At 39.8% G+C, this 15,791-nt stretch overlaps 1 protein-coding gene across 1 annotated transcript in view; it reads right to left on the bottom strand.

The window, feature by feature from the left end:
• The window catches only part of SHC4 (SHC adaptor protein 4), a 109,501-nt gene that overhangs the window by 27,943 nt on the left and 65,767 nt on the right, over positions 1–15,791 (bottom strand). The window contains exons 6-9 of the mRNA XM_054565455.1: positions 13,790–13,841; positions 4,539–4,662; positions 2,883–3,054; positions 769–829 (exon numbers count right to left, since the gene is read on the bottom strand). Coding sequence (XP_054421430.1) covers positions 769–829; positions 2,883–3,054; positions 4,539–4,662; positions 13,790–13,841 — 409 coding nt within the window. The remainder of the gene's footprint in view (positions 1–768; positions 830–2,882; positions 3,055–4,538; positions 4,663–13,789; positions 13,842–15,791) is intronic.

The raw sequence follows: 15,791 nt of genomic DNA, 5'->3' as shown, positions 1-15,791 counted from the left end.
ATGCCCTACACTGGGTGTTGTGCAAAAGCAGGCCTGAGGCACGGGGGCAGGACCATAATTGGAACTCTCATATATCCGGTTTCTTTTTGTTCCCTTTGCCAAGCAGAGATAAAGGTTTTCTATTAATCCTAATCAATTTGACAAGCATTAATTTTCACATTAGCCTACTGTCTGATCTTTGAAGTGAGTCCCTGGTGTTTTGAGCAAAGAAAGCACCCTTTTCAGTGAGAGCTTTCATGATGTCAAGGCAGCGAAAGACCCCATTAGGCAGAAGGACAGATGGTAGAAGGAGAAACAAGCCTTCCAAGTGACACACATGTGGCATTCAAAGTCTCTTGGCATATGGGATGCCTGCAGCTGAAGTAGTACGTGTTTAGTTACATACACCTGCCTTTCCCATGAAGTGTTTAAAAGCAAGGTCCACACATCACTACATGACTTAAAGGGAGTAGAGAGATGTCCTGGCTAGTGTAGCTCAGTTGGTTGGAGTGCAATCCTGCAGAGTGAAGGGTCATAGGTTGGATTCCCCATCAGGGCACAAATCCAGGTTTCGGGTTCGATCTTGGTCAGGGCATGTACAAGAAGGCAACGAATCGATGTTTGTCTTTCACTTTTCTCTCTCTCTCTCTCTCCTCTCTCTCTCTCTTTCTCTCTCTCTCTCTCTCAGCAACAGAAAAGAAAAAAAATATCCTTGGGTGGTGATTTCAAAAAAAAAAGAAGAAGAAGAAGTAAGGCGAGTGGCAGATGGGGAGGAGCAGCTGTACCTACCTGTTGCCCTGCTTTGCTCCAAACAGTTCTCATACACACTGCTGCACTTGGAGTTTCCAGGCTGTGTGAACAACAAATCATGAAACATTTACAAACATAGCATATGTTCCTAAACTTCCAAAAAAACAAACAAAGCTCTAATAATACTCCCAGCAGAATACAGCAGACTTCACTTTCTGATACAGGAAGTGTCTAATGGGTCAAAAAAGGAAACTGAGGTGTGGGGTGGGGAGTGTAGACTCCTTTCAACAGCGCATTGTTTTGGAGCTGTGGAGACTGGGTTGAGGGCTGTCAAGGCTGCCACTGTGAGGCTCATACCCAGAGGGATATTGCTTCTGCTTGGGAGGTCACATTCCAGGACTCAATCCAAGCCTCAGCAAGAAAGTGTGGCTTCCAGGACACTTGTATAAACACTGGCCATTTGGCAAACCTCTATCTAACTGTGAAGTGGCAAATTTGAGCTCTACTCTGCTGAGATCTGTGCCAGGCTCACCTTTCATACTTAAACATCTCATGCTCTCTTCACTAACGGAATGGGGTCCACTGATACCTTTGAGAAGGAGTGTTTTTGCTTTAGAATGATTAATCTAGCAGTTTTGTTCAGGACCATTTTGGGGAGTGAAATTAGAGACAAGGAAGGAGCTTTCAGAATCATCTGGGCAAGTGAGGACCAGAACTTAGAAAGATGCAATAGGAATGCAAAAGGCTGGATATATTCCAAAGGCCTTTTCATGGCAGAATCCTAGGTCTGGACGACTGTGTTGATGTGGACCTCAAAGTGTGAGAAACGCAAAAGACTGCAGAGTATTGAAAGAGTGGTAATGCCATTATTTAACATGAGTAAATCAGGAGAGAAATTTAGTTTGGAGTCAATTCTGGGTTCAATCCTGATATATTCTGGATTCTGGGTTCAATCCTGATATAAACAAGCAATGTAATGTTTGTGGCATGAGAGCTGGAGAGAGAGGCAATAGCTGCAGAGAGAGAAGCTTGAGGAGTATGCACACAGGTGTCAGGCCTCAGGAGAAGTCGGGGCCAAGGGCAGTGCACTGGAGTGTGCTTTCTGGTTGGCAAAGCACGGGCTCGGATTCCCAGGGGAGGGGATGCAAGAATACTAGATATAAAAAGAAACGATGCACCGTACTTTGGAACACATCAAAAATAAGATGGACTGATGGATGATAGATGGCTACATAGGATGACATAGCAAAAATAGTAAAATGTTAATTGTAGAATCTGGATGGTAAGTATATGAGTATTCATTGTATAACTCTTTCAAATTTTTTGTATGTTTGAAAATTTTCATAATAAAATTTGGAAAACATGACAAAAAAAAAGAAAAAGAGCAACTAGAGATGGAAGATCAGTATCACACAATGAAAATGTTTTAGAGGCTAACAGAAGAGGCCTAAAAATAGAAGTAGCCAACAGGTATCGAATGCTGGAGACAAGTTCAGAATATTGAAAGAGGAAATAGATCTAGCGATTAAACCATTGGTGACCACTGTAAAAGTAATTCCTATCGAGTTGTCGAGTTCAGATCTTAAAAGCATAGTATAGATTTGAACGCAGAGATAAAGCCAGTTTTTTTTCTTAGACAGTTGTGAGTGAAGATACATGAAGAGGTGGGACATTATTAGTTGGGTTGGAGGAGCCCAAGTGTATTTGCAGACAGAAGGGAAAGAACTGGTAGACAGAGAGAGAATCAGGATTAAGACGGAAGTTGATAAACAGAACAAGGGCACAGAATTGGTAGGAGGGGAAGGGATTAAGAGCTCAGGGGAAAGATTCATTGTGGAGACAGTAACTAAGGAAGAGAAGCAAAGAGAACACAGGAAGGCTTGGAGATGAGAAAGCGTGAAGTTGAGGATAACATGTCGGACTGCTCTACGGTTCCCAGTTAACCAAGATGGGAGGTCAGCTGCTGGGGCTGAGGCTGGGGAATCAGGAGTCAAAATGATCTACTCCAGGCATCCTCAATGATTCACTCTCTGGCTCTTTGATAAGGAAGATGATACTTTCTCTAATCTAGCATTTGGAAACCCTCAAATTAAGCTCTAGTGATAAGGACAGAATCACATTTCTAGTTCCAATAATGATAAAATGTCACTTACCAAATAGCACAATTTTTCACACCGTATTGGGCAGTAAGCCATTTGTTCTGTGGCTTGAACTTTGATCCGCACGTCTGAAACACCACCCACAGGTGGCTGCTTTCCTGGTATTTCATTGTAATACTCATGATCTTCTCTCTCCTCCGCATGGTCATCAATATGCACCTCCTCACTGTAAGGGAAAAAAGAATCCCCAAGAGGCTGGGCGGGAATTCAAATGCTGTAGGGGATGCAGAGGGATCAGAACCATGCAAATCATTCTGAAAAACTTTACATTCATGTTGTAAGTTTACAGATGTGCGTAAGTAATGTCCAACATCTGGATGGAAGCAACCAGATGGCTGAGTTGTTTAGATTTCTGTAGACAATTAAAGTGGGGTAAGCCAACCAAAATGCTAAGGGTGATGCTTTTGTGTCTTTCTCTCCTCCAGTAATTAAAAAAATATATGCACATGTATATGAACTCCTTGAATATAAGGAATTTTTATTTTGTCAATAGGATATAAAAATACTAAGCTTTCCTGGGTATCTCCAGCATACTTTGTACCATTTCATAAATGCTTTGCTCACAGAAAATGCAGACGGGGGCAGATGACCTGGCCCAGTTTATTAAACCAAAATGAAAAAAATTAAAAAGCTATGGCCAGCTATCTTGTCTGCACAGATCTAGAGGAGTATATGGGATTCATAAAGAAATATTAGAACCATATGTGGCAGGAGGATAGATTTATGTAAACATGCATTGCTTTTAAAATTGAAACAGGGCAAAAAATAAATAAATGTACTTTTCTTCCAAAATGGAATTAGTAAAAGTTTCTTATGAAAAGGAACAAATCAAGTCCTTTTGGACTAAACTGATTCCACTGACAACACACAGTTTTGTTGGGTTCATTACATGTCAACAGAATGACAACACTAAGATGTAAGTGCTATCCTGGGAACGAGTCAACATCCAGGCCTTCTGGTAACCCCCTCTCCTTGGCTATGCTGAACCACCTCAAAAAGGGCATCTCCAAACCCAGTGTTTGTTGACACATAAAGTGACAAGTTATTGGGCAAAATGTATTTAAAAGTGCCAAAGAATTTCACTTCTTAGGCAAGAAATCTGCAAGCCAGGGGCCTTACTGCATTCCATGGGCCTGAAAGCGTTCCCTTTTGTTGCTACCCTTCTGTGCCTTAACAACTGAATCCTTGGGCCATGCTGTGTTTCATCCCTGCCACAGTTTAGCTAGAGCTGATCTATTTACATTGCAAACCAACAAACTAACAGGAATTCCTGCAATAGACTCATTATTTTGCTCTTTTTTTTTTTTTACTGATATTCTATGAATTTGGGGTTGAAACAAATCTGAGAAGTTTGTTGATGTTTATTTATGATGCTGTTCAAGCAATTTATAGCTCTCTAGAACATCAGAGAAACATGGCTGAACCCTTCTCACTTTTAGTGTCTCCTTTAATTTTGTTACAGAGCAAGAGGAAATATGTAGACAAATATGAATAGAACAAAACACAAAATGTTACTATTAGTTTGTACTGAAACAGTGCCTATTTACAAGAAAAAAATACTAATTTCACTAATCTATTTTAAAATGCTATAATAATTTTAAAATTAAACAAAATATAGTAAGTGAAGTAATTATAGAACTCTTGGCTGACCTTTCACAAGAAGTACTCAAAGAAGGATTTTTCAAATACTGTTTAAACCGGAGTTCAAAAGCCTGCCCAATGGTACTTATGACATCTTGGGCCATTCCGTTGCGGCATTCCAATATGTGGCAGGCTGCAAAAGGACATACAAAAAAAATTATAACAAAGTTTTGGTAAGAGAAGATTATATAAAATCAAAATACTTCCAGAGCATGAACTTGTATTTGAATAAAAGGGTGCAGGTTTACAAGCTCTTTTCGGCTCTAAAATGGCATAATAATACCTCATATTTCACATGCATCAAAGACACACTCAGATTTTATATCTAAATATCCCAAAACACAAATTTTGGTCTCACTGCAGTTTCTGGGGCCCATATTTTTATAAAAGTAGGACGCCTTTTGACTAATACTCAAGTTTCATGTTAGCCCTCAAATTCAGTACAAGAAATGTTCAGGGCAGCAGTCCGCAGGGAAGATTAGGTTTTCAGTCTGGCCTTTGCATGGTATGCTACAGAAGATTGAAATAAAGGTGACTTTCCAAACCTACCAACCCCTCTAGCGCCAAAAGGTATATAAACTACTAGAGAAGACAGAGGCTTTAGAATACCCCCTCCTCTAGCCATCCCTTTGCCCTCATTGCTGGCGGGGATGGCATGCTAATCCCGTCTTTGAAACCCTCCGAAACAACTACCTCCAATAAGCATCCAAATCAAGACTTTGTGATGCTGACACTACTAGAAGATATTACAATTTTTATTAGACATTTTCTCTGAGAAGCACTTACTGGGAAGAGCTAGTTTTCACAGGCAAATTAGAGAAATAAATTGTGAAGGGGGCAGCTGACAAAATATCACTAACTAACAAATCTGCTGCTATATATAAAAAATGGGAGCTTGTGTTCAGGAACTATAAAATAATCCCCCCAACATAAGGAATATCATTCTTGCCTTGATTAGAGTATGGGAGTCTGGTGTCATGCTTAGGGCCTTGCAATATGAAGATTCAATTGAATCTGAGGTTTCATAACAATGACTTAGTCCTAAGGATGACTTCGAGGTAGAAGCAATGTCTCATGAGAAATTTTAAAAATATATGTGTAGGTTTGTATAGCCTGACCAATCGAGGGATGAGGAAGAGCTTGATAATGGTTAAATATGTACAAGAATGTTGTAAAAACTGTCAGCTATTCTCTAAGAATAGAAAATTGAGTGCATAGGAAATCAGATTAGATACTGGGGAAGCATCGTGGGTCTTGGGGACCATAAAACTAACACTGGGACACATTACTGATACCTGACTTTATGGAATGATTTAACTGTTTTGATTTGGAAGACTAATTTTATGCTGTGCATTGTCTCAGAAAGAATTTTGTATTTATTCAAAGTGAGAGCTGATTCATTCATATCTGAGAGAACTTGCAGAGCCTATACTAGCAGGTTATGGTAGTCTTATGTTGATAATCTTATCGATAAATATCACATAATGTCCTAACTGGTGTGGTTCAGTGGGTTAGGCAACACCCTGCAAATCAAAGGGCTGCTGGTTTGATTCCCGGTCAGGGCACATGCCTGGGTTGTGGGCCAGGTCCCCAGCTGGGGGTGTGCGAGAGGCAACTGATAGATGTCTCTCTTCCCTCTCTTTTCCCCTCCGTTCCCTTCTCTCCAAAAATAAGTAAATAAAGTCTTTTTTAAAATCAGATAATTGCCATTTCAGATTAGCTTAATGTTTATTTAAAGGATTTATGTCTTTGAACACTTTTGGAAGGGATGGGGGGCAGGGTGCTATTACTAAATCAAACAATGCTAAGGAGTCAAACTCCCACAGTTATTCATCATTTCTTATAAAGTTGTCTCTTTAAAGAAGCAACTTGGATCCTAAAGTAGAATAGGAGCTAATTACAGTTTTGAAAACCCAATTGGGAATACCTATAAATTTATATCCTTTCTACCAAAGGAGATGTTTCATCTTTACACTGATATTTTAAATGGCTCCTTCTTTTTCTCTACAGTAGCTTCACATAGTGACCAATGCACAGGTGTTTTAAAATTATGTTTTGAAAAAAAAATATGATTGATATGATTTGAATAAATACTGATTTTCCTGAATCACATCAATAATTCTACTGTGAGAAACTGTCTTCAACTGTATTAAAACAAGACCTACAGTGAGCCCCCATTGGGGGGCATGTTCTTACAGCATTGAGTGGTAGAAATGACTGCATGGGTCGTTTGTGGAAATGGTCTCCTCCCTCCTGGTCAGGCCTCATATCCTTAACTGTACAAAGTGCCCTTGGAGATGTAGCCTCTAGTTGAGCCAAGAAAAAAAAAGCTGTGTTACATAGTGATTTAAAAAAAAAACAAAAACGTAATTCACTTGAATTTTTTTTTGGTTTTTCATTTCATGAATTCCTGGTCCTATTAAAAATGAATAAAAGACCAGATAGTATATTGAAATGGACATAAACATTTTTGTAATTTTATTTTTTCTTAGGACCAAGGGGATGTCTAGAAATAAACACGGGGAAGACAATGAGAGAGGCAGAAAATTCAAACATGAATGATTGGATGGGTGGAAGGATAGGAGGGAGGTAGGGCTGGAAGGAGGGAGGAGGGGAGACAAAGTGTGCCTCCCAGGAGAGGGATGAGAGAACAAGGATGTTTAAAACAACTCTGTGAAAAGATTCAGATCCAAGTGCATGTTCCCATTATACCACAATCTGTGTAACCCCAAATAAGTTGCTCTACAGCAAGGTCCTCACCTGCCAAGACAGGGCACCGGATGATCTTTGAAGTCCCTTGTTGTTTTATAGAAATCTTACCTTTCCTCTGTTGCAGTACCTTAAACCCTCAGAGGAACAGGGCAAGGCACACTGGGCAGGCAGGAATGAATGAATCAACTAAACCCACAACCGTTCTCTACCACTTCTCCTATACTTCTAATATGGTTTATTTCTCTCAATGTTTCTGATACTTTGAGGTTTAGGTTCTGTTCCTGGGATAATGCTACCAACATAAAATTCTGCTTTATTTTGGATAACCTTGCTACTTGTCATATTACTTCTTTGAGAAGATTAAAAAAAAAAATGGTGCCTGTCCCCATGAAAGAAACAACACTGGACAAAAAAAAAGTCTGGCCCTGTGCAGACAGAGACTCTGTGCAGCCTCGTCAGCTTCAGAGGACACGCGCAGTTTGACAGTGCTATTACTGCCACTCACGTGCCACTCTGCGAAATGGTCTCGGTTCTTTTTTAAGTGGGTCATGGGCCAGAATGGGGACGAGCTTTAAATCACATACAAGTAAGTCCATTTTCTTAACACATCTCCAAAACCTCAGATAAGCAGCCAGTTTGGCCAAGAATTGTCCAATCTTTAGCTAACGGAAAGACAGACAAGTATATAAAAAATCCCAGGTCCAAAAAGAATGTGACTTTCCAGTGATACAATAACTTTGAAAGGAGGCCTGAGCTCTGATCTCAGTGTCTAGAATCAGAAGCTCATCTGGGTTCTTTTCATTCCATCTGTACCCAAATAGACCCACATTTATACCCCTGGGTATCAGGTACCATGTATATTAAGTAGGATTTAAGAGAATCTTAAATTCAAATGTAAGAGAATCTTAGATTCAAATGCTTCTGTCTTTTACACTTGGTTTCTTAATAAAAGTCTTGAAAAAGAGGCTGAGACTATTCTTAGAGAATAACGGGTTCTTCTTTACTGTTATATTTGTTTTTTTAATAGACAAGTTTTTTTGGTTTTGTTTCTGGGGAGGTTTTGGCAGTTAACAGAAAGTAAGAAGTTCAAAAGCGCAGTCCCTGAGATTAACCACCAGATGGTGCTGTGGGATCGAAGCATGGAGTCCACCACCCCTGAGAGAGAAACCTGCCTGAAGCAGCAAGCCAGTACTTATCTAATGTAACAGGCACACTAGTGCGTGTATTTTATAAGCACAAACATAAATCTAAATAAATGAATTAATTTAAATTGGTTTAACAGTCTTTTATAACTTTCTTCAGACTCAGAACGATGGCCTTCGTACATCTAGGTAGTCCAGGTAAATCAGGTCCTCTTAACAGATTAGACTCAGAGAAAATATTTAGGCCTTCCTGGACTGCTGCACATTTGGAGTAAGAGGTGAAGAGACTTCCTCATTTACGGCAGGAACAGGGGCAGGCTGTATTAGTCACTAAGAAAACTCAAAACATTCTTACTGGAATTTACCTTTTCTATAGAAAAGGCCTTTCATACAGTGAGGAGCTCACTAAAGGGTCCTAGCCAAAAGGGAAAAAAGTGACAACTGCCCTGACTTGAATGCACGAAGGCTAAAAGTGAATCAAACAAGCAAGAGACAGTGGGAACATTCAGGATTATTAGCTGGCCTCCCCTGCCTGTCTTCACTTCCTGTCAGCCACGCCTCCTCATCCCTGAGGCCTGGCTCCCGCCGCTACCAGCCCACGGACAGCCCGCTTCCCAAGGTGACCCGTGGCCTGTTAACTGCTCGACTGAATGACATTTTCCACCTTCATTTCCCTTAACTCCTGTTTAGTATGAGACATTCCAGAGTGTCTTCTCCCTGAGAAACCTGCTCTTCCTCCTCCTTGGATGCTCCACTCACCTCCTGCTCTTCTCCCCTCCCCGACTACTCCTCGTCTCCCATAGTCTCCTCAGACTTCTCCTACAACCCGAAGCCCTCAGCCCTCTCCTCTCTGGGCTCCTCCTTTGGTGATCTCACTCACCCTCAGGGCTAAGAAGTTGCAGTTTCTCCAATCCCTGCCCCCCCACACACAGAAGACTCAATTTAATATGCTCTTTCTCCACCCCACCCCCAGCCTCCGCCTACCATCACCCTCTCACCCCCAGACTTCTCCTGCCGGCTCAATATTTCCCCCTGAATGAACCACACTCACCAGAGTAATTTTTATAACGTTGGCTTTCTGTTTTCATTATTTTTTGTACTTATTCAAGAATTTAGAACACTTTTCCTTTTAGAAATGACAATTATTCATTGTAGGGGTTTTAGATAAAAAGACCCCAAGCAGAAATTAAAATTACACAAGTCTCACAATCCACAGATAGCTACAACTTTTTGGCACGTGCCTTTTCAGTCTTTTTTCCATGCACATCTACTTCCAAAAAATTACCTGGGGCCATACTATGTACATTGTCTCATAATCTGCTTTCTGCATTTAATAATACTACAAATATTTTCCCCATGTCATTATTTATTCTTCTAGAACACTAGCTTTAATTTATGTGTAGTATTAGTACAGTCTGTGGGTTCATTTAAATACTTGCTATTCAGGAATATTGAATTAATTTTATTTTTCCATTACATAATATATGACAATGATCTTTACTGCTTAGTCTTTGAGCATGCCCTAATTATTTCCTCAAAAGTGAAATTGTTAGTTCAAAAGTATTTATTTCTTTTTTTAAGTTTTGATTCAAGTTGCTCTCCAAAATATTTGGGGTGTATTTCTAAGAGAAGTGTTCAGGAGTACCTGCTACTCTAAACCACATTTTACCTTTTGTCAATGATTGAAACTTGATGATGAAATATGATATCTAATTATAATTTATGTTTCTTTGATTGCTGGTAAGGTTAAACTTTTTAAAAAATTTAAATGTTTCTCAGTGCCTTGGAATGTTCTTTTGTAAATGTGTGTTCAGGGTTTGGATTTGGCCCAGGTGCTTATTGGCTGGATGAGCTTAGGAAAGTCATCTCGTTGTCCTCAACTGCAGTATTTGCATTTATAAAAGGGAATACTATTAATACCTACCCTCTAAGATTGCTGTGTGAAGATGAAATGAAATAATGCAGACAAAATACTCTTGGTATATGAGAGCATGCAGTAAATGGTAGCTATTTCTTTTCGGGGAGGGGGGAGGCTATTTTTCTATTGGGTTTTTGTCTTTTTCCTATCTGTAAAAATCCCTGTTCCAAATCACACAAGATAATAGCTACCATTCACTGTATGCTTACTATAAGCCTGGCACTGAGATATTTGCACTGCATACAGGATCTCATTCAATCCTCAGGGCTGTCTGCTTTCCCTTTCTTCATCAACCCTCATATCTAAACAGTGCCCAAGTACCAGTAGTTTACAAGTTTGTCCAAACGGTCCCTTCCTCCCCCAAGGCAGTTTAGAACTAATGAGATGCCCTCTGAATTGGACTCTACAATTCCAGACTTGCTTTTCTGCCCAATGTCACTTTTACAGATACAAATGTCAGAAAAATTATTATTTTACAATTGCAATGGAATGACAACAGCGAGTAATTTTCCTAAAGCTCAGATCTGCAGTGGTTCCGAATGACCATTTGACTAGCATTCAAAACCCTTCACAATCTGTTTCTGGCCTATCTGGTCAGCCACAGATCCTCTGCTTCTATCCCTTCCCGTCTCCGTAACCCTACCTTTACACACACACATGCACATGTGAACATACACAACATAGGCACCCATGCTACACATATAACCCAAAGTTCTCGCTACATGGCCCTGTGACCTGTGCCTTTATTAATTTCTCCCACAAACCCTGATAGCACCTGCTGTGTTCCAGGCACTGTTCTCTAGGCTCCCAGTGCTCTGTGCACATCATACAGGTTATGTTTCTCTCTGTCACTAAATGATGAGCCCCTGGAGGCCACTAGGAATTGCTGTTCTTCCACAGGGATTAGCTCAGTTTCTTGTATACTGGTACGTAATTAATAATTGTTTGTAAACTTGAAAGCTGTGTCAGTACCTCTGTGCAGAAATTCGAGCTCAGAGATTCAGACAAGGGGAAAGGATTTAACCCTAGAGGGGTGTGCAAGCAGGGGTGGGTTGAGAATAGAGTGGTTATGCACAGAAGTTTCAATAACCAAGAGAAAGGACGAGGGGACAAGAAAATGAGCAATAAGTGATAGAGAGGTACTAACTTTTTAATCCAAGAAAATTATGCTATGTTTGTATGTCATTTATCTACTAGACAGATCTGTTCCCCTAAAGAAGAAAGATGAGATGAGCAAGGGAAAAAACTGATGCTTTGTGCATGTTATCTCAGTTGTTACTCCTCCCAATGCCACCAGCGAGTAGCTGTTGTCATTCCCACTTAAAGAGACTGGGGTTCAGGGATGTGAAACAACTTGACAAAAGTCATATGGTGAGATGATGGAAGAATTGGGATTCCTACCCAGTCTTTCTGGCTCCAGCATCTTTCTTATTTTCTAGTCAGTCTGAGACTAAAGGAAAAAAAACCCCTGAAACTTATTTGAACTGTTTCTGTCTCTCAAATCCCATCCATGGACTCAGTCAACAGTTTCCATAAATGTCTTCTCAGAATCCCCGTGCCCGGATCCCTGAGGATCCTACTTAAGCAGCTTAGCTCTGATGAATTACTCAAACACCAACACAGGATCTTTCAAAGCAAATGAGCTACAACATTTTCTCTGCTTCTCATGTTTCACTTAAGCAAAGAGGATATTTGCAAGCATGTAGATCCTCTTTGGCCATTACCCTCAGCAACCGGCATTAACTTTGAACTTCTCACCACCATTTACTGAAGGGCAATGACATGCCAAGCGATATTCGGTGACTGATGGCATAGTTACCAAACATCTTGATTTCCTGATTTGTTCTTCTTTCCACCCTGTCCTTTTTGGGATAAGATAAAAGACTTTGTTGTTCAGAAGCCTTACTAAAAATAGTATGCAGTTATTCTTTAGGGAAGCTCAGGCTTATTTAAAAGGGGTTGCTCTTTTCTGGTATCCTTTGTTGTGTTCCGGTCCTACACCCCCATTTCCCCTTCACTAGTTCCTGTCTCTCTACCCACTCTTTGACCATTACCTGTTCTTAAGAGTAAGTCAATTTCAAAGAAGTTTTGCATAGCATTCACCACGTGTTCCTTCCTCTCCACCTTATCAGAACCATGATCTTTTGGCAAGTATGTACTGGGCACCTACTATGTGCCTGGTTCTGTGCCAGCAGCTGGTCCTCATAATTTCATTTCTGACAATCAAAACAGCTTCCTGTTATTGGATCTCCCAGCCTTAGGATTTCTCTCTGAATCCATCTACTGCCTCCTGCTTTGTAAACAGCATTCTCCACCCATTTGGCTGTAGGGTTATGTGCCCTCTAGATGCCTTTTAGAGTTTTTTTCTCCATATGCAATCTGCATTCTACTCCATTCTATTCATTTTCTCCCCCGCAGGCATGACATATACATTTCAACCTTTGCGCTTTACAGCTCTTTGAATTTTCAAATTCCACTCCATATAAACTTAATAGATGTCTTGGGGCAAACATGATCCCAGAGATGGCAGAGGATGTTGCCCAATAGATTCTAGTTAAGGAGGAGAAGTGTCCTAACATTCATCCCAAGAGGAGTCTGAATGATCCAGAGTTAGGAATGAGAAGCAGTAATAACCATGTCTGTCCAGAGAAGTCCAATGACCCAAGGAACTTAAGGCTCTTGACCCAATGTGCTGCTAGGAGATGAGTTTCTTGGGCCACCTTGCTAAATCCTGAGATGAGAAACCCAATCAACTCACTCACTCACTCAATGAAATAGTTATCGGGTACCATCTCCGTGCTAAGCATTGTGATGAGTGCCTGACGCAAAAATAGTGAAAAAGGTAAACAGTTCCTGCCTTCATGGAGCCTTTAGTAGAAAATAAAGACATTAAACACTTCAATAAGTGAGTAAATAAAATAAAAATGTGGGAGAAGTGTTAATAAAAAGAAAAATAAAGTGTTGTGATGCAGCATAGCAGGACATGGAAACTGGAGAGAGGAGGTGATCTCGACCAAAGAAGGCCTCTCTGAAGAAGAGACATTCAAACTGAGATCGAAATGGTGAGAAGCCAAACACTCAAAGTGACATGTCAGGCTCTTGTAAGTGAATAGGCTACACACACGCGTGCGCACGCAAACTGAGGCCAATGCAGGCCAATAACCTCCCAAGCTTGGGTCTTATCTGTAATTTATTTGCCCGTTGAAGATGTTCAGCCCTTTCTATCAAAGCCAAAACAGCTTTTCTTTCGATTAAACAAATAGGTAAGACTTTTGGTTAATGGCTCTCTCAAGTGATTGGGATTTAAATCCCACCTATATTTTTTTTGACTTTGCTCTGCTATTTATTTCCAACTCAAATTCACATATTTCCAGATCCGAATATCACACTCTAGTGATCCTCATCACTCTGTATATCGAAAATAACTGTTACTTTTTAAAGTTGGTATATATCAGCTCCTAAGAAAATCTAGAAGTTGCTTTCCATACCTCGTTGATTAACTGGATCTTTAGCTACGTAGGCAACATAGTCTGTAGTATCCTATAAAAAAAGGGAAAATGATTGCATTTAAAATGAATGGATTGTACTGTTGAAAGATAAGAGTACATTTGACATGCTACTGAGGCAAGGACTTAAGTATTAATGTTAAGAGGAAATAAAAGTATCTCAGGAGTAAACATAAACAAATATACACTATATAATTTAGTACTTGTGGGGTCCACATTCTCTGCCCCTTGAGGAGAGAATCTGAAGATTAAAGATTAAAGGGAGACCATGTCATTAAGAATAAAAGAGAATATAGGTAGGAAACATGTTAGGACATATATTCCTTAAAAATGATTAGGTACTCTATTTCTCTCCTGTGTTGAAAGGTAAAATACCAGGGGTTATGCAATCACAAAGGTTTCATAAACTAGGGTATGGAATCATGATGTCCTAGTTGTCCAAATAGACACAATGTACATCAGAAAATAAGTCGATTAAAGAAAACCTTTGAGTTTTGTGATAATTAGCTTGCTTGTGTACAGTACAAGTTCACTTACGGAATAATAAAGCAAAAATACAAGAATTTATTTGATCAAGGTAAAGAAAAAAATCATTTTTGAAAAAGAAAGCCTATCAAAACCTAAGGAGTTTAGCCCTAGCTGGTGTGGTAGCTCAGTGGACTGAGCACCAGCCTGTGAACCAAAGGGTCACTGGTTCGAGTTCCAGCATAGGGCACAAGCCTGGGTTGCAGGACAGGTCCCCAGCACGAGGCATGCGAAATGCAACCACACATTGATGTTTCCCCTCTGTCTCTTCTCCTCTCTAGAAATAACGTTAAAATAAATAAGTGAATAAAACCTAAGGAATTTTTCTTAAAAGTGCCCTGGTTGGTGTGGCTCAGTGGATTGAATGCCAGCCCGTGAACCAAAAGGTCACCGGTTCCACTACCAGTCAGGGCATATGCCTGGGCTATGGGCCAGCTCACCAGTAGGGGGCATGTGAAAGGCAACCACACACTGATTTTTCTGTCCCTCTTTTTCTCCCTCTCTTCCCTTCTCCCTAAAAATAAATAAAATTTTTTAAAAGTTTAAAAAAAAAAAGATATGTTGCTGACTTTGTAAAAACTAACAAATAAAAAGCCCCTTGGTAACTGATTTTTATTGAAAACAGTAAGCTGATGGATGAATCGTAAGATTTTAATAATTAAAGATGCATTTTGTTATCTCAGTTCTCAGGAAAAAAAACACACTGTCATTTGAAGATTAGAAGTATAATTCTCTAGAGGGAAGATACAATCAACTGGCAGGAAATAAAAGCTCATGTTTGTAATACCCTCAAGGACAATCACTTAATAACCCACAATGAATCATACAGGAAGCAGATCTCAGTATCAGCACAACTTGCCTGGAGTTATTTTAAAAAATAACACACACCTATGAATTTCTCGTATGCAAAACGATAAAAGGCTTGAAATATCTTGTTTATAAATGAGTCCAAATTTATAGGCTTTGTTTTATACTAATTTAGAAGGAAAGCTACCATTGCTGGGGGCTTGCTTGCTATTTTTTAAATTAAAGAGGTGGGATGATGCCAACAACGTTGTATATTAGATGATGGAAAAGGGGTCATGGGACCTCTCAGACCTTAGTTTTCACATCTTCCAAACAGCGTCCAACAGTCTTATAGCTGTAAAATTCTGTAACTGTAAATGTCTGGGAGAGTTTAAAGAATGTTAAAAGTAAAGCACAAATAGTGGCGGAAACTATAAGAAAATGCATTTAATGTGGCCGTACTCATTAATGTAATTTGAAATGGAGGAAGTATATGTAAATACAGAAGCGTTACCAAGAACTGTCTTCAGGGCTGAGAGAAGAAAGACAGGTAAACTGTTTTTGAGAAGAGAGTAAAGGTGAGAATGAGCAAAAGTCACTAAGTAAGGAAGAATGCCCAGTATTTTTTAAACTTTAGAGAAAACATTGTAGAAAAAAGGGCACTACATTAGGC

This window comes from Pteronotus mesoamericanus, unplaced genomic scaffold (genome assembly GCF_021234165.1).
Source record: "Pteronotus mesoamericanus isolate MK-2021 breed Mesoamerican mustached bat unplaced genomic scaffold, CSHL_Meso_final contig_164, whole genome shotgun sequence".
In the NCBI taxonomy this organism is placed as follows: domain Eukaryota; kingdom Metazoa; phylum Chordata; class Mammalia; order Chiroptera; family Mormoopidae; genus Pteronotus; species Pteronotus mesoamericanus.
Note: the sequence above shows the minus strand (reverse complement) of the source record. Positions and strands in the feature narration are given on the sequence as shown.